Source organism: Triturus cristatus, chromosome 6, assembly GCF_964204655.1.
Source record: "Triturus cristatus chromosome 6, aTriCri1.1, whole genome shotgun sequence".
Lineage (NCBI taxonomy): Eukaryota > Metazoa > Chordata > Amphibia > Caudata > Salamandridae > Triturus > Triturus cristatus.
Genome location: NC_140589.1, coordinates 1,831,671,194 through 1,831,696,928, shown reverse-complemented (window position 1 = coordinate 1,831,696,928; position 25,735 = coordinate 1,831,671,194). Strand labels below are relative to the sequence as shown.

The 25,735-nt window shown below is 44.7% G+C and overlaps 1 protein-coding gene across 3 annotated transcripts in view; it reads right to left on the bottom strand.

The window, feature by feature from the left end:
* TMEM214 (transmembrane protein 214) overlaps positions 1-25,735 on the bottom strand; it is a 390,212-nt gene that overhangs the window by 146,917 nt on the left and 217,560 nt on the right. For all 3 annotated transcript variants that reach the window (XR_014963237.1, XM_085613232.1, XM_085613233.1), the window contains exon 12: positions 10,629-10,742. Coding sequence is in view for 2 of the 3 variants with exons in the window: in XM_085613232.1 (XP_085469358.1) it covers positions 10,629-10,742 (114 nt within the window). In the remaining variant the exon portion in view is untranslated. The remainder of the gene's footprint in view (positions 1-10,628; positions 10,743-25,735) is intronic.

Sequence of the window (25,735 nt, the reverse complement as noted above, 5' to 3'; positions counted from 1 at the left end):
TATCACGGGGTGGGGAGCATATGAGGAATTAAAAAAAAAAAAAATACTCAAACACCTCAGAAAGAATAATTGGTACTAATATAGTAAGGATATGTCCATCCAAATTTTAACTTGGAATGTTAATGGGTTGCGCGTAAAGGGTCACAAGGATAGGATGTTACAATATCTTAGAGATTCCCCTGCCCAAATCCTCATCTTACAGGAGACACATTTAATAAAAAAGGAATGTGTTGATCTTTTTAAAAAACAAAGATGCGTACACAAAGTGCTTTGCACAGATCAGAGTGGGAACGTTAGAGAAGTTGCCATAATTGTGAAAAAACAAGCGAAAATATGGGTGTCTAAATCGAGGGTGGACAAAGCAGGGAGGTGGATTATTGCAGATGTAAAAGTTGATAAGGCACTAACGCTAGTAGGCTATTATGGTCCGAATCAGGATGATTGCGAACCATTAAAAAAATCTCTTTATTAACCTGTTAGAATTCCCTGACCCAATTATAATGGGAGGAGATTTTAATGTGGTTTTAGACTTACAAAATTAGATAAGTCGAGTAGAACTAGAGCAACACCCAACTCACGAGCTCTCCTAAAAACCATGATGACGCAGCACCCCCTCTGCGATCTTTGGAAAGAAAGAGCAGGTAATCAACAGGGTTTATCTTTGCATAATAAAAAATATTGAAGCATGTCTAGAATAGATTACTTCTTAGTAGATTGGAGCCTTAGAGAAGATATCTCAAATATAGATTACAAGCCAGCCCACATTTCAGACCACTCAACAGTTTTCTTAATATTACAAAATAACATCAGGTGTCAGGAAAGGAGGAGGACTTTAGATCGTACAATACTGGCCGATAGCGAGATAATGGGCAATCTGAAAGAAGAGGTTCGGGAGTTTATTGATATTAATAGTGGCTCGGCTGCAAACGCAATAGTTTGGGATACCCTAAACCCCTTCATCAGAGGAAAGATCACTAGTGCAACCTGCCATAGAAACAAGCAGTATAAAAGGGAAACCACAGGGTTAGAGGAAAAAATTGAGCAATTGAATATTGAGTTGAAAGGACCAGTCTGACAGGAGAAAAAAGTAGAACTAGAAAAGATGCAGTTGTTACTGAAAAACCAACTATCAGAGATTCTCCAAGTAAGGGTTAAAAAAAAAGGTGGGATGCTAGCAAACTAGCCCACTTTGAATATGGAGAGGGAGCAAGTAAACTCCTAGCCTGGAAGGTCAAGACAGACTTGAGTAAAAACAGAATTAAGGAGATCAAGGAAGACCACTCGATACTATTTTAAACAGCGAAACCGAAGTCTTTAAAGAGTTTTTCCGTATTTTATATACAGAAGAGAAAGAAGGATCGTTGGATACCGAGATACAGGGCTGGCTAGCAGATTCAATTCAACCCATAGGCCTTAACCAACAAGATTTTTTAAATCAAGCGATTACTCTGGAGGAAGTAATCAAGGCTATTCAATTGAGTAAAGGGGGTAAAGCCGCCGGACCGGATTGCATTCCCATGGAGCTTTAAAAAATTCTGGCAGAAGTGCTGTCCCCTATCTTGACAACATTTATGGGTGAAGTGCTAGAACAAGGAAGGCAGTTACTGAAGTCTTGGAATGAGGCCACAGTTATTCTTATTCTGAAACCGGATAAAGAGCCGGCAGCTTGCGAGTCGTACAGACCAATATCACTTTTAAATTCAGACTATAAAATCTTCACAAAAATCTTGGCTAGTAGACTAGCCAAAATTGCGGGACATTCAATACATGAAGATCAGAGAGGGTTTGTGAAGGGGAGGTATCTGCACAAACTCACTTATGAATTAATTGGGGCTATTGATCTAGCGACATCCCTCAATATTCCTCTAGCAATAACATTGGATGCTTCAAAAGCTTTTGATAACGTCAGATGGTCTTATCTATTCGCTGTATTAAAAAGATACAACTTCGGGGACAATTTCTGTAGAGCTATACAGCTAATATATCAGGAACCCATAGGAAGGGTTTTAGTGAATGGGAAGTTATCCTCTCCTTTTAAGATACTTAGGGGCACAAGACAGGGTTGCCCTCTCTCCCCTCTCCTGTTTAAACTTTATATGGAGCCTTTTGCTTTTAGACTTAGAAATGCAAGTGAAATCCCCCCTTTTCAACTGGGAAACTGGGTTAGAAAGGTTGCGCTATATGCTGACGACCTAATTGTGTACTCATCTGATCTCAGCACTGCCTTGCCTACCCATCTTAAGAATAGCTTCAGAATTTGGAGATGTGTCCGGGTACTCAGTAAATGAGCATAAAACAGAAATTATGATATGGAATCAAGTAAGCACCAACCCCCAGATTAAAAGGGAAATGCGATATCTTGGGTTAAAGATAGTTCAAGATATAAATGAAATTGCAGAAATATACAATACTACGCAAGGACACCAGATGGCTCTATAATAGGTTCAATGTTTTTAGCAATGTTAAAATCATACAGAGTAGATCCAGACGGCTTCCTTTTTAAATTTTGTGACCCTAAATTAAAAAAAAATAATAATAATAATAAATCAAAGTAAAGGTGCTACAATTGACAGCGAAAATGTGGTATCACATTAGACGCCTTTCGAAATTGGATTACTACTCTTACTTTGCTTCAGTTTGGGACTCACCAGGGACACCGGAGTGCCTAGACGAGAAACTGGCGGCGCCCATTAAAAACTAACCTAAAAATCTGGGGGGGATCTGACCAGGGATGGAAATATGCTACCCTGGCAAGATCTTAACGGGCTGACGAAAGGTACACTTTCAAAGTTTAAATATATACAATTAAAAAGCTGGGAGCAAAGTAGAAAACAGTCACTTGGCGTTGGAAACATATTAGAGGAGCAACTGGTAACAAAACCTACTGAAAACAGGTAAGTAGCAATCTGGTACTGACACCTTATGGAGACTATGGACGGAGAGTTTACGCTGGCTGAGGAACTGTGGGGAACTTACTTGCCGAGGGAGCAACTGCAGAATATTTGGCAAGTATCTATGTGCACACTTTACCTCACTGTCAAACCTGCTTTTTTAAGAAGGTAAGACCTTTTTTCGCTCCACAGGGCATATATATCACCCGAAAAGCTATAAAAGATGGGGAACGGGAGTCGAACCAGCTGTGCTAAATGTGGTTTAGAAAAGGCGACGGATGTGTACATGTTTTATCAGTGCCCCGCGATCAGAGGCTTTTGGGATAGAGAGGAAACTTCAATGTCAGGTATTTTGGGTCAGCAAATAAAGGTAAGCCTGTCTTTGGTCATCTTTGGAGTGGGGGATGATTTTACGGGTCTCACCAGAAACTTGCTGTTTTATGCAATGCTACTAGCAAGAAGAGAGATTTGTCATAAATGGGTGTGCAGTAAACTGACACAGCACTCTGAATGGCTGGAATCCCTTGTGTATATGTCCAGGATGGATTTATTAGGAAAAAAGTCTAAGAAAAAAGATTTCTGGAAGCTGTTGTTGACATGGATGGAGAACCCGGAAGGGTTGGTGTAGGGTCCGAAGGGTATTGGAGATATAAGAACGCAACTATGTTCAATGATTACACCGGCAATGTTATTCTGGACTGCTAGAGAGTTTCCTCCCTACATTCCGAATCTTAAGCAGTGCTGGTGTCCGTTTCACACCGAGTGAGAGATATAGCCGCAAGAAGGAATATGCCCATTGTAGTAAGCCAGACAGTGGTCAGTATCTTTCGTGTAAAGGGCTGAAAATCTGGACATTACAGTCTTCTGAGGTGAAGGAGGTGAGATCTACCTTCGACGACGAAGATTAAAAGAGTCTCGTCGACGGCTGCCTCGTCGTCGAGGGCTGTCTTGTCAACGATCACTTCATCGACATTCGCCTCTTCAACGACTACCTCGTCGACGCTACAATTGTCTTCATGCACGGCTCTTCAGGTTTGGTCTTCGTCTACGCCCACAACATAGTCTACATCGTCTACGACACCGTCTACACGGTTGCCTCCGTCGACAGCAATGCCTTGCTTGCTACAAACATGTGGATCTTCCTGGAAGTTCTCTCTCCAATTCACACCTCCCCTTCTAAGGTTCCTCTTGTGTTACTTGAGCAGTTGCTGGATTATGGAGAGGATGAGGGTGATAGGTTTCGTACTGCCAGGAGCCCTTCATTAAATACCAAGATGTGGATCAAGAAGATTATCTCTGCGAGGAGACTGTTCCTTCAGCTCCAGATCCAATTCCTGCGGCCCAAATGCCTTTGGCTCTTCTAAATAATCTGCAATACATGTTGGACGATAATTATCGCAGTTTCCCTCCATCTGAATCGGCTTCTTCGATACCACCTACACCTGTTCCTCAATCTTCATCAGTATTGAGGTCGCCCAAACCACATTCTCCGGTACCTTCGCATCACTCACAGGACGCTCACACCACGGATGACGATATGGAGGAAGGAGAACTGGATGACAGATCGCTTCTTACGGAATGGGACGACTAACAGATACAAACTCCGTCTCCATCTACTCCTGCTCCAGGTTGACTCTCCTCCAGTTAACATCGGAGGTTTTCATCTTCTCATGGAGAGGGCAACGCAACGGTTCCTACTTCCTATGGAAACAAAGAAGGATGATTGTTTCCTTTACGATTTTAAAGATCAGCCGAGGAAACAAATACGGTCCATTCCTATTATTGACTTTATTTGGCAGGAAGGACTAAAGGTTATGAAAGCTCCTGCTTCTATTCCTGCGGTCTTGCCCTGCCTCGAGATGAAATACAAGGCACCAGACAATTCGCCAGCATGTCTGATAGGTCAGCCAAAGGCAGATTCCGTTATCGCCCAAGCAGCTCAACGACGAGTGCGGAATCCCTCCTCTCCGCTGTCAGCTCCTCCTGATCGGGATGGGAGACGTCTGGATGCTATTGGGAAGAAAGTTTCGACCGTGGCAGCAACGACCGTCCGTGCAGCTAATTCACTGGCTATCTTAGGGCGATACGATAGACAGATGTGGTCGGACATTTCTCCCTACATCGACATGTTGCCTGGGCGCCCTCTAAGCCTGAGGCGGTCAAAATTCTTCAGGAGGGGGAACGAATCTCGGCTGAGATTGATTCGGCTGTGGATGTTGCGTCTACAGGTTTTCGACAACTGGCAGGTGCCGCAGTCCTGCAGCGACAGGGCTGGCTAAAAGCTACATAATTTTGCCAGGAGGTTCAGGCTAAAATAATTGATATGCCTTTTGACGGCGAGTCTTTTTGGTCAGCATGTTGACGAGGCCCTCCAGGCCATTAAAAAGGATACAGAGACAGCAAGATCTCTCGGTACTCATCAATTTCGGAAACTGCCTTTTCGTGGCGCTAGAGGCGGTGGATCCTTCTCTGGTCGAGGAGGCTATAATCAGCAAAGACAATACCAGTCCTATCAGAGTAACCAACGTTACTCTTCTCAGCGCCAACAATCCTTCAGGCAATAACCAATTACCTCTTATTGACAAAACAGAAGAAAGTCTTCCTACCGCGGACGTGATACATCTAAGAAGCAGTGACAACTGCCACCTGCTCTACCGCTTACCCCTTTAAAAGTTGGAGGAAGAATCTCCTGTTTTTACTCAAACTGGTCAGCTATAACAGACAAATGGGTCTTGGACATAGTGGCCAGAGGCCATGTTCTAGAGTTTGTAAAACTTCCTCCGAATTCTCCTCCCAAAGGACCACCTCCAGCTCACAAAACTTTTTTCTCAAATAAATTTGATGTTACGAAAAGGATTCATCGAAGTAGTTCTTCAGTTGCAAAGAGGAACCGGTTTCTATTCCAGATTTTTTCTAATAAAAAAAGAAATCGGGAGAATGGCGTCCCATTTTAGATCTTCGCTACCTCAACAAATATCTAAAAAAGTTATCCTTTAGGATGCTGACTCTTCAAGAAATCCTTAAACTCCTCACGGCGGGGGATTACGTTACCACCCTCGACCTCCAAGACGCTTATTTTCATTTACCAATTCTCACCAGACACAAAGTTCTTGAGGTTCAGAGTGGCTGGCAGGGACTTCCAGGTCAAAGTCCTTCCTTTCGGACTACGTTCTGCGCCCCGTGTCTTTACCAAGGTCTTAGCACCGGTGGCAGCACACCTTCGACTGGAGGGAATACAAAATTTTCCTTATTTAGACGATTGCCTTATCAAGGCGAATTCTTTCACAATCGCAAACGCCCATACTCCGAGATGTCTGTCTCTTTTCTAATCTCTGGGCCTCTCGGTCAATTTCGACAAGTCTCACCTCATTCCATCGCAAAGGAGAACGTTCTTGGGAGCCACCATAAACACTCTGTCTCAAACGAAAGGCAGCTGAAACTTTGCAAGGTCGCCCAACTACTGCGATCAAGAAAGTACGTTTCCGTCCGGCAGTTCAAGTCACTTCTGGGGATGCTTTCATCCTGCATTCCCCTGGTCCCCAACTGCCATCTCTGCAAGAGGAGCTCAACAAACAGTGGTTACAGGTTTCGGGATCCTTCGACGATCTCATCAATTCTCAGATATGGGAAGCTTTACGATGGTGGACTTGCAAAAAGAACGTGACAGCAGGCTGCTCATTTCTAGTGGAAGCTCCAAGTTTCGTCATCACCACGGACGCCTCCCTCGAAGGATGGGGAGCACACCTGCAAGGGCTCACCGTCAGCGGCAAATGGGATGTTCAACAACGGACTTGGCATATCAACCTCTTAGAGATGCTAGCTATCTTCCTGGCCCTAAAGTCTTTTCGCACCATCATTCTCGGAGCATCGGTGTTGATCCGAACGGACAAGTATGCACTACTAGAACAAACAAGGAGGGACAAGATCCGTTTTACTGTCTCATAAAGCCCAGCAAATTTGGGATTGGGCGATGCGACTTCGGATAAGTCTGACAGCAATCCATGTCCCAGGAGTTTCAAACATCCTCGCGGATTCCCTTAGCAGGTCGAGTGTTTCCAATCTCGAGTGGGAGCTCCATCAACCAACTTTGGATTGTATTTTTCAGAAGTGGGGTCGATCCGATCTGGACTTGTTCGCGACCAGTCAGAACCGCAAATGCCCATTCTTCGCAAGCTGGCTTCCCCACAAAGGATCGTGCGGGAATGCGTTTTTGATGAACTGGTCACAGATCTATGCCTACGCTTTTCCATGGATACTGTTGGTTCCCAGGGTTCTCTGGAAAATGAAGGAGCCTTGTCGGCTAATACTCATAGCTCCCAGGTGGCCTCGCCAGTTCTGGTTCACCGAACTCCTCCTCCTCTCCGAATACGATCCCATTCAGTTGCAACCAATACTGAACCTTCTATCCATTCAGAACGGACAGATCTGCCACCCTGATCCTGCATCTCTGCGCTTAGCGGCCCGGCGCCTGAACACCTTGAATTCGCTCACTTAAAAACATTCCTTCGGACTGTAGGGAACTCTTGGCCAATGCTAGAGCGCCTTCCACAATAAAGACATACAGGCTCAAATGTAAACGATTTTGCCTGTGGTGTCAAGCCGCCAACATTCATCCAATCCATGCAAAACCGGAACAAATTTTGCCTTTCTTTTTACATTTGGCGAGATCAGGCCTTTCCCATTCTACTCTTAAAGTATTCGTAGAGGATATTTCAAGATTCCGATAGGATGGTTCCAACACTTTTTACTCCTCTAGGGTCATTCAGCAGTTCTTCAAAGGATGGTTTTGCATGTTTCCTCCCATCTGCCGTCCACCTCCATCCTGGCATCTTAACGTTGTGCTCTCACAACTCATGCGACACCCCTTTGAACCTATTCATAAGTCAGATTTGAAGTTTCTTTCAGGGAAAGTGTCTCTGCTGTTGGCTCTCACATCGGCTAGGCGGGTCAGTGATATTCAAGCCTTCACTATTAAACCGCCTTTCCTTCAATTCACCAAGGACTCGGTATTGCTTCGCACTAACCCAATTTTTATGCCTAAAGTTCCTTCGGACTTCCATCTCAACAAACCGGTCATTTTAAAGACTTTTTTTCCTAATCCTCAATCGCCTGTGGAAAGGGATTTGCATACTCTTGATGTCAAGAGGTGTCTAAAATTCTATTTGCAGAGGACATCTTCAATACGGAAATCTGATCTTATGGAAAGATGCGTACAGGATACCCGATATCCAAATAGTCCATTGCTCGTTGGATTTCTGCTGTAATTTGTTTCTGTCATCAGCATGCAGGCAGACCATTACAAACAACTCCGAGAGCACATTCTACTAGAGCAATCTCTTCCTCTACCGCTCTCTTTGCTGGTGTGCCTCTTCATCAAATCTGCAGAGCTGCTTCGTGGTCCAGCAGGCACACCTTTACCAAGCACTACTGTCTGGAAGCTCCCAGCGATGCAGACACGTCTGGTTCTCCGTAATCTATTTAAATAAGGTGAGCCTCTGTTCTTCCCCCCCTCCTCTTTGCTATTTTCTTGCATACAGATTTTCTACGATTGTTTACGTGTATATATATATATATATATATATATATATATATATTTTCACTTAAAAAACCATAGGTTTCACACATGTTATAGTTAGGTGGACATTTCAGTCGTAAAAAACCAATGAAATTCCCCCGTTATAGTTAGTTCAGATAACTATAACTCGCGCGCCCGCAATCCACTGCTCATGACGTCACATATTACATCACTCATGACATGGTCAGTGGCATCACTCATGACATCACTGAGGACATCATCCTTTTGATAGAGTGGCGGTCGCGCGAGTTATAGTTATCTGAACTAACTATAACGGGGGAATTTCATTGGTTTTTTACGAGTGAAATGTCCACCTAACTATAACATGTGTGAAACCTATGTTTTTTTCAGTGAATTTGTACGGTTTTTTAATGCCAAGTTATGTATTTATTATTATATTTTTTATATATTTATTTTACAATAAACTACATAATTTTTTTTTAATGGTTTTTCACAGTGCGCGCACGGTGCGCGCACCCCGCGATTTAAAAAAAAAAAATTAAAATGTTTTTTTCTGCCTTCGGGGTCCTTCAGGAACCCCCTTATAAGGGCTAGGGGGTCAGGAACTCTCTACCCTGCCCCCTTTTCACGTTGGCCACCTTCCTTTTTCACTCTCGCACTCAAAACAAACAAAATGGCAGCCGACACTTCCTGATTTCGACCGATTCGAACGTTGACTGACATGTAACCACCAATCAGAATTACGCTCGCGCACGGTGCGCGGCTATAGCTATTTATGTACTTTAACTGCAATTTTCTCAGGAACTACTGAACAGATTGACTCCATATATGCAAAAGGTACATCCCTGACCTGAGGACTACCTCTTTGCCAAATTTCAAGTAATTCTGTTCAGCCGTTCGGGCTGTACCTTCGACTAAATGTCCTATGGGAAAAGGCATGGGGAAAACGCGTTTTGGGACCCCCCTGTTTTCTCGGCCTTCGCTTGACGAATCCCCCCGAGACTTTCAGGGTAGGAGCTGAGCGCCCTATAACTATCTACTGCCGACCGCCAGTAGATTATATATATATATATATATATATATCTATCTATATCTGTAATTGCATATTGCCTGTGATATGCATATGCTTATGGTGTGATGATAATCTCACTAGTATTGTTATGGAATTACTGCTCTCTACTCTGATTCAGGCATGTGAATCTATGAAAAATACCGCAATACTGGAGAAGAACAAAAGTTACTTACCTGTAATCTGTGGTTCTCCAGTATTGGTATCTTTCATAGATTCACATGCAACCCACCCACCTCCCCTCAGAGGCTCTTCTATGCTCTTTTCACTCTGGATCACACTTGTGCCAGAAAATCTGAGAGCCTGAGCCTCTGAGGAGAACATTCTGGAGGGTGCGGTCGGCTGATTGGCTGTAGTTTGGACTATATATAATGACTTGGACGAGTCATGAAAGTGGAGGATTTTTTCCTTTTGACTTCTGGCTACTTTACTTCCTGGTTATAGGTTACCAATGATATGGTTTCTATATGCATGTATTTTGCTATTTTTACGTACCATGGGTCTCCCACTCCGATGACGGGGAATGATTCAGGCATGTGAATCTATGAAAGATACCAATACTGGAGAACCATAGATTACAGGTAAGTAACTTTTGTTCTTTTTCCTCAATATATTTTGAAAGTGGAGTATTGACATCTCTCAATGATTTTACCGATAGCTGGTAGAAAGATCATAGGCGATAGTTGGATAAAATTGTTGAATCCAGGGTTGATTATTTCAGGATTGGAATAAGAGCAGTTTTGCAAAAATCTGGAACCTAGCTAGAGGACAGAGAGCTAAAAAAAGGTCATAACAGAGACTGCGGAGGCAGGGTATTGGATTTCATTATTACGATAACTATACAATGCTTCAATTCCCTTTTGTTGACGTTCATATCTGTACTAAACTGCAATAAAGTTTGAGTTTAAAAATAGTTGGGATATAATGGTGTGATGGCTCACTGGAGTGAATGACATCCAGTTAGAGCAGGTGTGAGGATGAAGAACGCTATGGTTGTGTGAGAGCACAGAGCTCAGAGTCAACAGTTGTCAACTTCTCGTCACCGTCATCTAACCTTGAAGCTTGCTCCTAGATCATTACAATGATTACATTATAAATATTTATAGACATTACATTTTTTATTAAAACATACCTTGCAGGAGGCATCACAGATACTCATGTCCTGCACATTATACGTTCCTTTTGAGGACAATTCTTCATTAGTGACTTTAAAAGAATGAACTGTTTCTTGCAAAGATTTTCGCATCTAGAAGAAGAAAATACAAGTATGTTACAGATCAGCCAAGTAAGCGCCATTAAGAACTATTATTTATAGAACGCTTCTTAACACAGTAAATAAATAGGTGTTCTTCCCAAATAAGATTGCAGTGTCATGTTAAGTTACATTTTATTTATTGAGTGCAAAGTATGCCAGATCACAGCAGTGCTCCTATGGGCCGATAGGCAGTGTTGTGCGGCTCCACAATGGATCCGTTCCACTCCAGAAGCGGTAGCGCCAAGCCGCATATAAGTGCCATCTGTGCACGCTGATGTTAGTTTCTTATCTTTCAACTTTCGGCACAGTCAGATGTGGAGGATGAACAATTCTTGGTTACAGTGTGGCGAGTAATAACCTGGGACTTTTTAGAGGTTTAAAAAAAGGCCACTCCACAGGTGTGACGGAGGGAGGCCAGTGAGGAATATGTGGTTAGACAGAGTATGCATCAGAAAGAGTTACTGAAGATAAGTAACTTTCCTCTGATGGATACCTTTAACCACAGATTCCTCACCTTAAAAAATATACCAAAGCAATTCCTCCCTCAGGTGAAGGGTCTGTGGAGTGGTTTCAAACCAAAAAGTCCCGCAAGACCGAGCAAGCGAATTGTCCTTTCCACTGGACCATGTTTGTCAAGGCATTAGGGCTTCGTTAACATATGCACTGAGCCCACACCACAGCCCAGCTGATATCAAGAACAGGCACTCTGTGTCCCAAAGCCCTGTGCGTACCACTCCTAATAAATCCTATAATGAGGATACAGTGAAGTGTACAGCTGATGTGTATACACAAAATACATAAGGTTACTTAATGATACTCCGTATTTCTATTTAGGGAAAACAATTGCCTCATTGTCAACAGGGGTAGAGGGGCTTGTAGTCACACCTTCATCAAAGCATGCCTCTTGTTTCGTTACCTACTTCTGACCCTGGAGACCGCATAGTAGAATACACATTAGGTGTGCAATTCACTGTATCCTCATTATATTTATTAGGAGTTGTACACACGGGGCTGGACCCGTGTAGACCTGATGAACAGCTTGTAGGGGACAGCTCGAAACATGTTGACACAGACGCAATACTAGGGGACCCAAATTAATTAAGGTCAGGTTTCTGCCTGGTATTAACCCCTGATTTTAACCATACCAGCAGGGGGATGTAATAAAATAGTAGCTCACTCGTTAGGTATTTTTAAGACTTGTCTTCCTTCCACTCCACATCACTGCACCTCACATAGTCCATAACTAAGTGCTCCTACGCAGTTCGCAAGTTGCAGCAAGCCTCAATCCGTAGAGGATAGAGGAACCCCAGTGATGAAGCATGCCACCTAGGGAGAACCCTGGTGGGTGAGGGGTCTCTAGAAAGAGTATTTTTCCTAGTAAGGTGATTACAACAAACTTTAGTTGAATCCTAGTTCCCCCATAGGTTAGTTTTTTCCCCGATATACTCGAATTTTGTGAAACTATATACAGTAAGGAGGGTAAACCTCTACCTCCCCCGATTTTCTGGTTGTGTTGGTATGAAAAATGTTCATGCCCAGGAGTTCAGGTTACCACACTGGTCTGGTACAATCAGACAACAGAAGGATTACCTAAACCTGCCTGTTCTTGTTCTTTATCTTCTTCAGAACGTGCAGCTGGAAAGGCAGAGGTGGGAAGGTGTAAAAGAGTCTTGTGTTCATTCCCAGCAGGAAAGCATCTCTTAATCATGTCTTTTGCAGAAACTCCAATAAGCAAATGTGTTGAAACTGCCTGTTCAACAGTGACAAAAAGATCTAGCTTAGGTTCACTCTACGGCGGGAAGCCAGCCTGCACCACCTAAGAATGCAGATAACACTCATGATCTACCAGATGCCCTCTGCTTAGTTCATTTGCTATGGCATTCAGGGGGCCTGGTAGGTGATATGTGATCAAGAAAATGCCCTGGTGCTTTAACTTCCTGCAGAGCTACAAAGGCTCCTGGTGCAGCACTCAGGACCCCAGTCTACCCTCCTTTAGGACATACCCCATGGTGGCAGTGAGGTCTGTGAGAACCTGAACAAGGTGTTGTGTAGTTCCTATATTACCTATACAGGATCTGCGCGTTTCGGATAACAAACTATGGATTCGGTGACAGACTGATTCCGTGCACCACCAACGGATACGTTAGCCTGTCTGTATTAGCTAGCTCACAGTGCCACTAAAATCTCATCTTATCGGGGAGAGAATAGTTTTTAGCAACTTCAGAACATGACAACCCTGATCTCCCAGGCTCGTGGAAACAATGTACTACTTTTCGCTCAGTCACTCGTGCTCACTTAGTTTGTCTCAGAGATACACAGAATAAACAGTCTGGGCGTTTCAATAAGAATTTATTGAACAGTTGTTATTCTAGTGTAGAATAGATGAGCTGAAACAACCATTAGACAGTAGCAGAGATATATGGTTAGGAGTACTACGAAAGTAAAAGGATGGTACAGCGCTACCATTTTGCAGTAATCATGAATATATACAAGTATATAAAATACATGGCAATAAGTAACTACTCCTACAATGTCTCACTAACTAGATGTACCTAAATGTACCTAGCATCAGTGTAGGTGTTTATGCCAAGAATCCCTCTAGGATCTAGTCCACCCCATTACCAGAGAATTAGAGAATGTGGGACCCTGTCCTGGTCTCGAGTCGGACACCCCACGAGGGATGTTAGACCACTGCTAGCTGGAGCGTCTGCATGTAGGAGCCTCAGCGTCTCTGGTCAGTGTGTCAGCTGGGAAGTCACGGTCTCCTCTGTTTCTCTAAGCAAGACATCATGTATATACCCACAGGTCTCCCCAGGGGTCCTACCTTGCTGTGTTACTGTGTCAGGCCAAAAGGATGACGTCGGCCCTGAACTTTATACAGAGATATTATGCAGGAGATGTCAATCCTGCTGTGCTTTCAAGAAGCCTCATGCATAATGTATGAGATTCGAACTAGGGAAAAACCAGTGTTCTGAATGCTGTGTAGTATCTAGGTAAAAGGTCAGTGCCTAAGAACCGTTATGTATGTAATGTAGGGAAGAATATAGGTGAAAGGTTGTGATGTTACCTGCGCCTATATAAGGTACCTATATGGAATATAACAAAGGCTCCCCTTGATGGACAACATTAAGACATTCACAGCTAGACGAACTGCCTGCTGCACCAGCAGAATGATTTGGACCAACCCTTCGACAGGCACAAGAGTGCCCTGTTCTCCACCTCCTCCAGATAGCACAGCAGTGACATGAACACCATCACAGAATGGGAAAGGGAGAGGAGTCTGCTGCTGGAACACTTGGTATCTAGGCCAGCCGCCACCAGTGCAAATCAAAAACCAGGTCCTCTGAAACCAGGATGTGTCTGAAAAGAATGTTCCATGCTGGGCACACTGTAAACTTACAATCTATTTTAGAGCATGCATTAGGTACCTGACACAAGGCCAAGATATCTCAGAGCTGCTTTTACCATGATCCAGGGTTGAGCCTGAAACATTGCTATAATAGCCCGAATGTCCTGGATGCGTTCCTGTAGAGGAAAAGTTCTGAACTCCGCTGTATCCTAGATCGCTCAAACTCTGGTGAATCCCAACAATGTCCAGAGATCTGCCTTTGTCCGGGGGGTGGTCAACAAATGGCTGAGGAAACCATGACATTGAGGTACAGGAATACAGGTAACCATGACTTCTGAAAATGGGCAGCGACCCTCGTCATCCCTTTTGTGAACACCCAAGAGGAGCTGGTGAGACCGAAGGGGAGCATGGAAAACTGAAAATGCTCCTGGCTCACAGCGAACCGCATAGAACACCAGTGGGACTTCAAAAGAGAAATATGAAAATATGAATCCTGCAAGTCTAAGGGCCCCATCCAACTGCCCACATCTAGAGCATACAATATGTAGGCCAGCATAAGCATTGTGAAGGTGTCCTTCTGCAGAAAGGTTTTCTGGGGTTGGAGGGCAAGAACTGGCCTTTTTCGGAGTTTGGTCTCTCTTGACTGCACCCTTGGAGAGCAAGAAGTGCATCCCCCCTGTAAAAGGATGGAAAGATAATACTCCAATATTCAATCTGGTGTGGGAAGAATAGCGGGAAGGGAGGAGAGAAGAGGCATGGCATAGCTATTTTCAACAAATTGCAACGCCCATCTGTTGGACAAGATGGATCACCACCATGGGAGGAAAGGCGGAATTCTGCTGTTCACTGCAAGGTTGGGCATGGGCCACTAAAGGTAAACTAAAGCAGCTTATTGGCCCCAGTAGCAGAGGAGGAGAAGTTGGAAAGATGGTACCCCTGCATGTTGACTGGTGGATTCCGGTCCAGGGACGACACTGCTTGGCAGTTCGGGCTGGACTGTTCCCATGAGGCACAGGGTCAAGACTGATTTGCTTATGGCCATGTCTGAACTGGGGTGGGGTGGTGAGCAAAGTAACGATGGATTAAACCCAGATCTGTGACTGGGTGTGAATGTTTTGCCAATGTGCAACATTCTGTCCATCATCTTGTGTGTTTTGCTGTTCGCCCTATGCGGGAAGGGTATGCCCAGACGTGGGTCCCGTGCTCACTACGCCACTGGAGCCAAGCTATCCTGGCTGAAGAGGGGTGAAACCCCGAAACCGGTCCTAGGATGCTTGATTCCGGTCCAGGGAAGACATGGCTTAGCAGTTCGGGCTGGACTGTTCCCATGAGGCACAGGGTCAAGACTGATATGCATATGGCCATGTCTGAACTGGAGTGGCGTGGTGAGCAAAGTAACGATGGATTAAACCCAGATCTGTGACTGGGTGTGAATGTTTTGCCAATGTGCAACATTCTGTCCATCATCTTGTGTGTTTTGACTGTTTAATTGGCATCCTCAGCTGTGAAAAGGCTGGGCTGTCTGTTGCATCACTGTTTGGGAAATTAGTTTGTCTAAACGTCAACCCTTTGGAGTAGCCAAATTTCCAAAACGGGTGCAGAAATTGTTTGACAGGGGTAAACAGCCTCAAGGAATGCTCTGTAGCTCCGTTGTCTTTAAAACTTTCCCGTGAGGAGTCTGTCTTCTCCCCAAAGAGGCAGGACCAGACAAAGGGCATGTCCATTAGACACGCCTGTACATTGCCGGAGAACTCAGAGGATCTCTTCAAGGTATGTCTACAATGGACAACACTGGTATCGAAAGACATGCCTAAAAATGAGTTGTATCTAGGCCCAGCAGGGCAAACTCTGCATGTAGGTTTGTGGATAGCATTTTGTAGTACATGTTGTAATACTACTAAATGTACTACAAAATGCAGTATGTGAATAGCTCCCTAAGTGAATGGTGAAAGAGAAAGAGCACAAGGTAGGAAGGGCCTTGTAAAGACAACTTGAATGCAACTGGGGTAAACTATGTTTATGAATCAAGTGAATCTCAATACCAAACCCCTTAGAGAAAAATGCTATGTGACACCTTAAGAAAACTTAATAAAGCCTTACGTGAGCCATAAGCAGCACCCAGCACAGTATACAACTCCTTCAAGCAGGACCCATTACTAAGGAATGGAGCCTAAAACCAGGAGCTGCAAAGTGGTTTCTCAGACAGTCCTTTCTACACCAAGGAAACAACAAACAGGTGTAGCCTCTTCAAAGACCAAACAAGATCATAGTGCTGACCTTCACTGACAGCCAATAGAGGGAAAGAAAGGATAGGAGGCAGCCTGCATATTAGACTAAATATAAACATTAGAGGCATGAGATCAGAGCATGACATGAGGATATACTGTGGTTCAACATATGGGCAAAGTGAGGGGTTAACAAATGGTATATATGTATAAACTATGTTCGTGTTAAAGGGATAAACTAGGAAGGAGAAGAGCAGAATCAAGCTGGCTTAAGTTAAAAAGTACCATCCGGTGTAAAGAAAAAAAAAATGTTCTCTTTCCCTTCTCTTATATTGCTAACAATCACCAACAAAAGACATTCTAGAATGTACTTTCGTTTGAGGACATCACCTTGAGCTTTGAAATCTTTTGTAACATCCTTCAGCAGATGGTCATTTAAAGTCCAAAGGGGCAAAATAGGCCAAAATGTCCCAAGTTCCATCTTCCTTATGTGACAACATATGGAATATAATATGTCCCAAAGAGGCACCAAGTTGGTATAACCTTGAGACAGCTTGAACATTTCATATAGAATTAAGCACTATCAATGACAAATCTGCCTTGGGCTTCAGGCATAAAAATGCATATTAAACCGTGATACACAGACATTTGGTGCTGGAAATTGAAAATATGAGGCCTTTAATCAGAAGCTTTCCCCTTAATAAATCATGTAAAACAAGCACAATTAATTTATAGTTTGATTTTAATGTGACTAGTTTAGATATTGTCCTCACTATAGAATATGGTTTTAACTTACAAAAATGTTTAAACGTTTGCAATAGTAGCATATAGTTGTATTGAATTAACAAGACATTTTAAAGTGTAGGAACACAGAAAGCAGCTCATGATTTAGCTTGCTCTGAGAGCTCCAGCTTGACATTCTAGATAACCGAGGAATGTTTATTTTTGTGTGGAAGGACACCTCTCATAATTTACAGCATGTGATCTGCCTTATCTTATTTAGTTGCTGGTAAAATGTTTCAAAACAAAGGCTCATTTGCTTAGAGAGAAGAGAAAAACACACATTTTAAACTGTATTACCATATTATGTTGAAATGATTCTAGCTTAAATAAGTTCTTTTGCAGCTAATGTTATGCATTTAGTTAAAATAAAAAGTTTCTATAAAAGAAGGTTCGGAGATTAAGTCATTTTTAATGAAATTCAAAATGTGCTGTGAGAAGGATTTTGCTTGCCTGATGGATGAAGTGTGCAGAGGTGGAGATGTACTTTTGGAGAATGCCATATTCCAATTGGATGAAGAGAGAAGATCATGCCACATGCTTTGCAACATTTCTTTCAGATTTATAAAGACACATTCTTAAGAGTTTTATTTATTTATTTATTTATTTATGGGCTTGTAACGCGCCGGCATCACACCCGAAGGTGTATCTCCGCGCGGTGCTGTGAAGAAACAGGTAGGGCAGCGCTCCAACTAGAACAGGGTTGTCTTTAGGCGTTTCCTGAAAGCTAGATAGCTCGGGCAATCTCTGAGGGAAAGGGGAAGACTGTTCCACAGACGCGGGCCCATAATGGAAAGGGCGCGACCTCCCTGTCTGGTCTTGTTATGTCTAGGAACCTGGAGTAATAGCTGATTGCTGGACCTAAGAATGCAGGAAGGGCGGTGGTATACAAATTTCTCGGCCAGGTAGTGTGGACCGAGGTTGTGAAGACTCCTGTGCACCACACAGCAAATCTTGAATTCCACCCGTTTCCGGATGGGAAGCCAATGGAGGGCCTTGAGGAGGGGCAAGGATGGAGTTCTAGGGGGGGCATTGGTCACCAGGCGGGCCGCAGTGTTCTGAACCACCTGAAGTTTATTAAGCACTCCTTCATTGGCTGCTAAGAATAGGCCATTGCAATAGTCCAGGCGGCTCAAAACGAGGGCCTGGACCAAGGTCTTTCTTGTATAGTCTGGTAGAAGGGGGAACACCTTCCGAAGGAGGCTAATGATGTGGAAGCAGGATCCCGCCGTGGTGCTGGCATGATGGGCAAGGGTGAGATCATGATCTAGACGGACCCCCAGGTTTTTCACCACCTGTTTAGGGGAAGGGGCCTGACCCAGACTGGAGGGCCACCAGTCAGGGGTCCACAGGATTTTTGCCTCTCCGAATAGCATGACCTCAGACTTTCCCACATTACACTGGAGAAAGTTCTGGGCCATCCAGCTGGCGATCGCAGTCATGCCGTTGGAGAAAGCTTGTCTTATCTCCGGGGTAAAGTTTTTAAAAGTGAACAGCAGCTGCGTATCGTCAGCGTAAGAGATGGGCATAAACCCGAAAGACCTCATAATGTTAACCAAAGAGGAGACATATACGTTAAACAACGTAGGGCTGAGACAGGAGCCCTGCGGGACTCCTCTGGTGATGCTGGCCGAGGGGGAGCTGAAGGAGCCCATATTCACCTTCTGGGTACGTTCGGAGAGAAAGCTGGTGAACCACGCCAAGGCGGATCTATCAATACCAATCTCCTTTAATCTGGTAAGGAGAATGGCGTGGGATATGGTGTCGAATGCTGCGGACAAGTCCAGCAGCACCAACACCACTGACATCCCTCTGTCCAGGGACAAGCGTATAGCATCCGTGACGGAAAGAAGAGCCGTCTCGGTGCTATACCTAGGCCTGAACCCCGACTGAGAGTGGTCCAGACTGCCGGTCTGCTCAATGAAGCTGGAAAGGTGGTGATTCACATGCTTCTCCATCAATTTGCTGATGAACGGCAAGAGGGAGATTGGCCTCAGATTAGTCATATCTGACCAGGGGATGGAGGTGTTTATCCTGATAGGCTTGACCATGGCCTCTTTCCACTCCCGGGGGACCAGTCCCTCGGAGAGGGAGCGATTGATCACCGTCTGAATGGAGGGACTGAGGACACTCCCAATGAGGTGCATGACACGGGCAGGTACAGGGTCCACTGGGCTGCCTGATTTAATAGTCCCGATCAGGGAGTTGACTTGGTCCAAGCTAATCTCGGGGATAGAGGACAGCGCAGCGGAAACAGCGCCGACTATTCCGGGCTGGGGGCTAGAAGAGGGGACCATTTCCTCAATAGGTGGGCTTGCTTGGGAGATGTTTCGATAAATGGAATCAATTTTATTGGCAAAAAACCCAGCGGTATCCTCACACAGTTTTTGGGTCAGCATTTCTGGACTGTCACAGGCGACGGGCTTGGTAAATGTGCAGAGAACCTGGTACAGTAGTTTAGAGTCATTGCCAGCCTCAGACAGTTGGGAGACAATGTGGGATTTACGGGCAGCTCTGATGTTTTTATGATAGAGTCTCATGGCTGAGCCATAGCGGTCTTTATCGGTCATACTGCGTGAGATTCTCCAGGATTTCTCCAACTTCCTGCAGGCCTTTTTCTCCGCACGCAGTAGGTCCGAGTACCATGGTTCCTGCCTGCGGTCAGAACGCCGATTACAGCGTCTTAAAGGGGCAATTAGGTTGACCGCCGTGATCAAGGCATCATTGTATTTAGACAGAGCCGAACTGGTGGAGTCAGAGGGGAGAAAGTTGGGAGGATTTAGAGACAGGGACCTGCAGAAAAGTTTCCTGGATGGGAGGTGTTGGATTTAAAATCCAACACCTTCCCTATTGTCCTCACAGACTGGAGTTGGAATAGTAAATTATACTATTCCAACATCCAGCGCCCCCCCCCTCCCCCTCCGCAAGTCGTTGTTCAGACTTGCGGAGTAATGGTATGCGGAATCACAACGCGGTCGTTGTAACAACCGCGTTGTGATTCCCTGCGGGATAAAAGGCTGCGGAATAGCGTAATATATTCCTGACTGACATTATTTGTGTCTCATTTTCTTAAAATATGGATTATTTCCTTTAAGGAACGCAGATGATAGTATACTCTGCACTAACTTTTTTTTATCAGTCCTGTAACCGGATTGATATCTGACTAATGAATGAAGAGTCCGAGAATCTTTAACTTTAATTAGAAAATAAACCCATAGAAAATTACTCACAAACTCATTATTCACTAAAATGTTTCTCTTCATTTGATTAATTGCCTGGGTTTATGAAGGAGCTCTTTTGGTCAAAATACGGTAGCAAAGAATCATCACCTTGAGAACAGAATTTAGCGTGGAAAAAGGGTAATGGTACAAACAGACAGAATCTTGATCCAGATGTGTTTTTGAGAGAAAACACTGTAGGGGTGTGGTGGGGCGACAGGGGGGGGCAGTTAGTGACATCCCCAAAAAGAAAGAGAATAATCTTGCTATCGATAGGACCCACTCATCCAACAGTATTCCCTCTAAGAGGTCTGAAGAAAAGCCACCACTTGATCCCACATTGGGTTGTCAAGTTTGTCATATTTCGTGCACTCAGTGCTGTTTTGGAGTTGCTGCTCTGAGAAAGATGAGGTACCTCAACTGTCCTTCTCTGCCAGAGCCTGTTCCTCTGTAAATCATAAGCATTGTTTAGAAGGTTGAGCTTTCTGTCAGCCCTTTAAACTGGTGACTGGAGCCCAAAATCATAAGGTGCTGTTGGTGTAGTGTAGTGCCAAGGCTCCTATGATCACCACGGTTTTGTTTAAATCTCTGTGTTTTCCCCAAACATTCTCTGGTAAATAAGTGGAATGTCTAGGAATTGGCATAGGATTCATATGGGTTTCATCCACAACTTTTCAATCCCACAGATTTTACATGCCTCAGAGGTAGAAGAAAACAAGAGACTTAACTAATCACAAGTCAAAAATATTTCTTAAGAGCTTTTGAGGAAGCTTAGTTGTGGACAATTAATGCGTCATGATGTAATGTTCTTTAAAGAGGTAAGTATTCAACTATTTACAAAATTCTTAGAGCGTTGGGGCGGTCCTGATTGATACAGGGAGACTGTTCCAGATCCTGGGTACGTAGATGGAAAAGCCCCGATGTGTTGCTTTTTCGTTTTACAGTTCCTAGTCTGCAGTCTGATTGTGTCCTGGTTGCAGGTGTGCAAAAAACCACCAGAAATTGTGAGCTTATCTGAAAGATAAGTGGAAGTGCTGATTGTAATGGCTTTGCAATTATGCACCTGGTTTTGAAGTTGGTGTGGGCCGGCAAGGGAAGCCAAAGGAGTTCCATAAGGATGGGGTGATGTGATCATATTTCTTCAGACCGTGGATGAGACATGCTTGACCCGAAAAAAGTGGTGTAGGGCGGCTGCACAGAGGGAACCTAGAGCTCACTCACACAACTAGCTTAAGTAATTGCGACGAGGAAGACAATTTTCAGTGTCACAAGACACAAGGGCAGCTGTGCATCAGCTTGAAGGGAGTACACATGAGAATTGCCTTGACTAAATTAAGGTACCACTTTCGGATCGTAAACTGTTTGGAAAAGAACATATGTGGTAAACCTTTAAGAAAATGCATTACAACAGATAACTGAAACAAGTACTGTTGGTCCGACACACAAAAAAGCCAAAAGGGCAGACAAATAACCTTTAATAGTGGCCATTGCTGGGTCAAAGACAAAACAAGCAATAAAACATTGAACAGTTTTGCTTTAAAGGGTCTGTGTTGTAGGCTCCACATCAGGCCACAATTGTCCCAGCGCGAAAAGTAAATGGACTCTGCAGAGGGCCACTTGGCAGCGAGGATGACATCCAGGATCTCAGGTGGTTGATCAAACGCAATAAACTGCCTCCTCTCAATCTCCACGTATGGAGGTGTAGATTGTGAAGGTTAGGGTGCAGTGCTTTCCTGCTGCCACATAATATCTTCCCAAATCAGTGGTCTGATTGGAAAATAGATGCTCTTGCCCAGGAGTTCTGGGTACAACACTCTTGTGGCCCAATCCAGAGTATTAGGATGAATTTGGCCCAGTTGTGCCTGATCTTCAAAGCTCAGGGCAGGAAAGGAAGAAAACCGTACAGGAGACCCGTATTCCACTCTACCCGAAATAAGTCTCCAAGAAACAGCCTTCTTGGGAACTACAACGTGCAGAAGATTGGAACCTGCACACACTGCAAAAAGATCTTGCCAGGGTTCTCCCTGATGTCAGAAAATGACCGCAATATCTGCATGCATCCTTCGTATGTGATACGCCAGGAGTCACTGGCTGAGGTCGTCCACCGTGCAGTTTAAAGATCTCGATCAGGTGATTCACGATCAGAGAGATGCTGGACGTGCTAGCTAACTCAAGAGGTGCAAAGCGTCTTGGCACAGGACCCCACTCAGTCCTACTTGTTACAGCACCACATTATGGTGGTGTGGTCCATGAGAACCTGCAAAACGTCTCTTTGATGGACAGTAGGACGGCCTTCAGCACTATGTGAATGACATGCAACTCCAATAGACTGACAAGGAGTAGGTTTTTGCCAGAGACCAGAATCCTCTCATCTCTTCAGATGACCTCCCCAACCTAGCCGTTCTGGTCCTGGGGCGGCCAATTGATGTCGAGCAGCCTCCACTGCAGATCTCTCGCAGTCTCCTTCAAACCTCAACTGAATAAGATAGGTTACCCTGGTCCTGGGCCTGTAGAGCCCGCATATGCCACCTGGTGTAGTCGGCAAGCAGGATCCAGGAGGTTAGGAGACCAAAAACCCTCGGAACCGCTCTCACTGAAACCCAGAACCGATGCGAAAACATTGGGATCATAGTCTGAATGTCCCAGACTCTTCAAAACTGAGTGAAAGCCCTGAACTGTGCCATGTCCACGACAGCTCCTATATGAGGAAGACTCTGAAGGAGTCAGGTGTAACGTCAGCAAGTTGATCGAGAACTCAACAATGTTAGGCTGTTTGCTGTCTGGAGATGGTCCCCGACTGACTTTGGTGAGCCATCCTTCATCAGCCAGTTATCAAGGTAGGAGAAAACTGGCACCTCCGAAGATGGAGGATAACCACCGGCATCACTTTTGTGAACCTGAATGCGCAAGTGAAGCAAAGTGTAGCTTGGCAAACTGGAAATGCTCCTGGTATAACTTGAACTGCAGGTAATGTCTATGGGACTGCAGGACGGGTGCATGAAAATATATGTCCTGCAAGTCCAAGTCAACACCCAGTCGACCAGATCTAGGACAGACAGATCCTGGGCCATCATGAGCATTCCGAATCTGTCCTGCCACAGGAAGGCATTCAAGAGGGTGTAGATCTAAAATAGGATGAAGGCTTTCATCCTTCTGCACGAGGAAATAACAGGAGCAACATCCTTTCCCCATCTGAGAGTTCAGAAACCACTTGATGACCCCTTTGGAAAATAGAGCTTACAGCAAGATAGGAAGGTGCTACTCTGAGAGCAGCTCTGATGTGGGAGGAAGGTAAGGTGGTTTGGACTTCAATGGAAGGGCATAGCACTGCTAAAAGATCTGAAAGACATATCTGTTGTGTATAATGGATTGCGACCCTGGGGGAAATGACTGGATCCTGCTTTCGACAGGATGGCTAAAGAGGAGTATGCTGCTTTTTTGGCTAAAGGACTTTTTGAATCCTGCACTGCAGAGCCTAATTAACCAGCCCTGCAGTTTGAGGTGGCCAAATGTAAGTAGGCCGGACGGGGTGGGTAGCGGGACCACCTTTATCAAGAGTGTGTTGGTGTTTGCCCCACGGTTAAATATCCGCAAACCCTAGAGGTTTGGAAGCTGATGCCATCCTGGAGGGGGACTGGAAAGATTGATGCCTTTAGGGGCCTGCATGATGCTTGCTTGATCCCGTTCCAAGGAAACAAGAGGACTGCAGTGACTGTTGTGGAGGCGGACAGGCCTGGCGCCGCCTGTATTCGAAGCCAGCTGAACAGTCTCTGAAAAACCAAAAGTATTTAGCAGGGGTGGAGAGATCTAAAGAACGTGCCATGGCCAGGCTCTCTTTAATACGTTCCAAGTTGTAGTTGCTTCATTGCCAAATAAGTAGGATCCCTAAAAAGGTATACCTGTGAGGGATGCCCACACATCTCCAGAAATCCCTGTGAACCGCATCCACACAGGGTGCTGGAGCACCATGCTGGTTCAGACTGCTCGCCTCAAGCAATCTGTGGTATCCAGGCGAGCATAAACAATGTAGTTGGCTGCATCCTGAATGGTTTGGGCCATGGAGGATGTAAATTCTTTCAATACCAGCAGCAAGATCCCGCTGGTCATATCCAGAAGGCATGTGTATATTGGCCCAACAGGCAAACCACATGGACTGACCTCATGGCTAAGCTATCCAAGGAGAGGATTTATTGCCCAAACGCCTCAATCCTCTTTGACGCCTGTCTGTGGGATAGAGAAAATAGGGAATAAATTGGGGTTTGCTTTGCTGGTGGAAACCTGGACCACCACAACTCTATGGCGCAGCATATTGAGTCTGAAAATCAGGGTCCAGGGCTGGGGCATCTGGCCACCTGCTTATTCACTGCTGGGCAAGAGCAAGACTTTACTGAGAAATCAAGACTCATCAATATTGAACTGGATACCAGGCGGGCTCTACTGCTATCCAATTGGTCTGCACCCTGTGCAGCCCTAACGGACAAGATCGAACCGATAAGCCTGGGCATCAGGAACAACGCCTCCTGGGACACCTTTACCCCTCTCAGTGAAAGAGACATTAAAAAGGTTCTTCAGAGTATCAACCCTTCTAATCACTTTGGCGACCCTTTGCCACCTTCCATCTTCGAAGATATCAAGGATGTCATCTTTCCCATCTGGACAAAGATTGTCAAAGCATCTTTGTCACAAGGCACAATCCCGGAGTGCCTAAAAGCAGCTCAGGTTACACCAATATTAAAAAAAAACTACTGCAGACAGCGCGGACCTTAACAACTTCCGCCCTATCTCTAACATCCCCACCCTCACCAAACTCCTAGAAAAATGCATCCAATCGCAACTCTGTGCTCACATCGAAAATTTAAATCTCCTGGACCAACATCAATCTGGCTTTCGTAGTGGTCTTAGCACCAAATCTGCTCGTTCTCACGTTATGGATGACATTTTAAAAATGCTTGATCAAAATGAATCTTGCCTCCTTATCCTCCTTGACCTTTCCACTGCGTTTGACACTGTTAATCACGACAACCTCCTATCCATTCTAGAGCACAGGATGGGCCTGTCTGGTCCGGTGTTGAACTGGTTCTCGTCCTTCCTCCATCACAGATCCCAAAGAGTGAAGGCGAATCACTCTCTCTCCCAGCCATCTCCAGTATCCATGGGTGTTCCCAAAGGGTCTGCCCTATATCCCATACTTTTCAACTTGTTCTTGGAACCATTAGCTAATGCACTAAATTCCATGGACATTCTCTTCCATATGTATGCGGATGACACCCAACTTTATCTGAAAATCGCCTCCCTGGATAACATCACCTTACTCAACACTACTCTGACTACTCAAAACTGGTTAACTGTAAACCACCTCTTGCTCAACTCCTCCAATACAGAATTCCTTATAATCTCTCCTCCAAATCACAC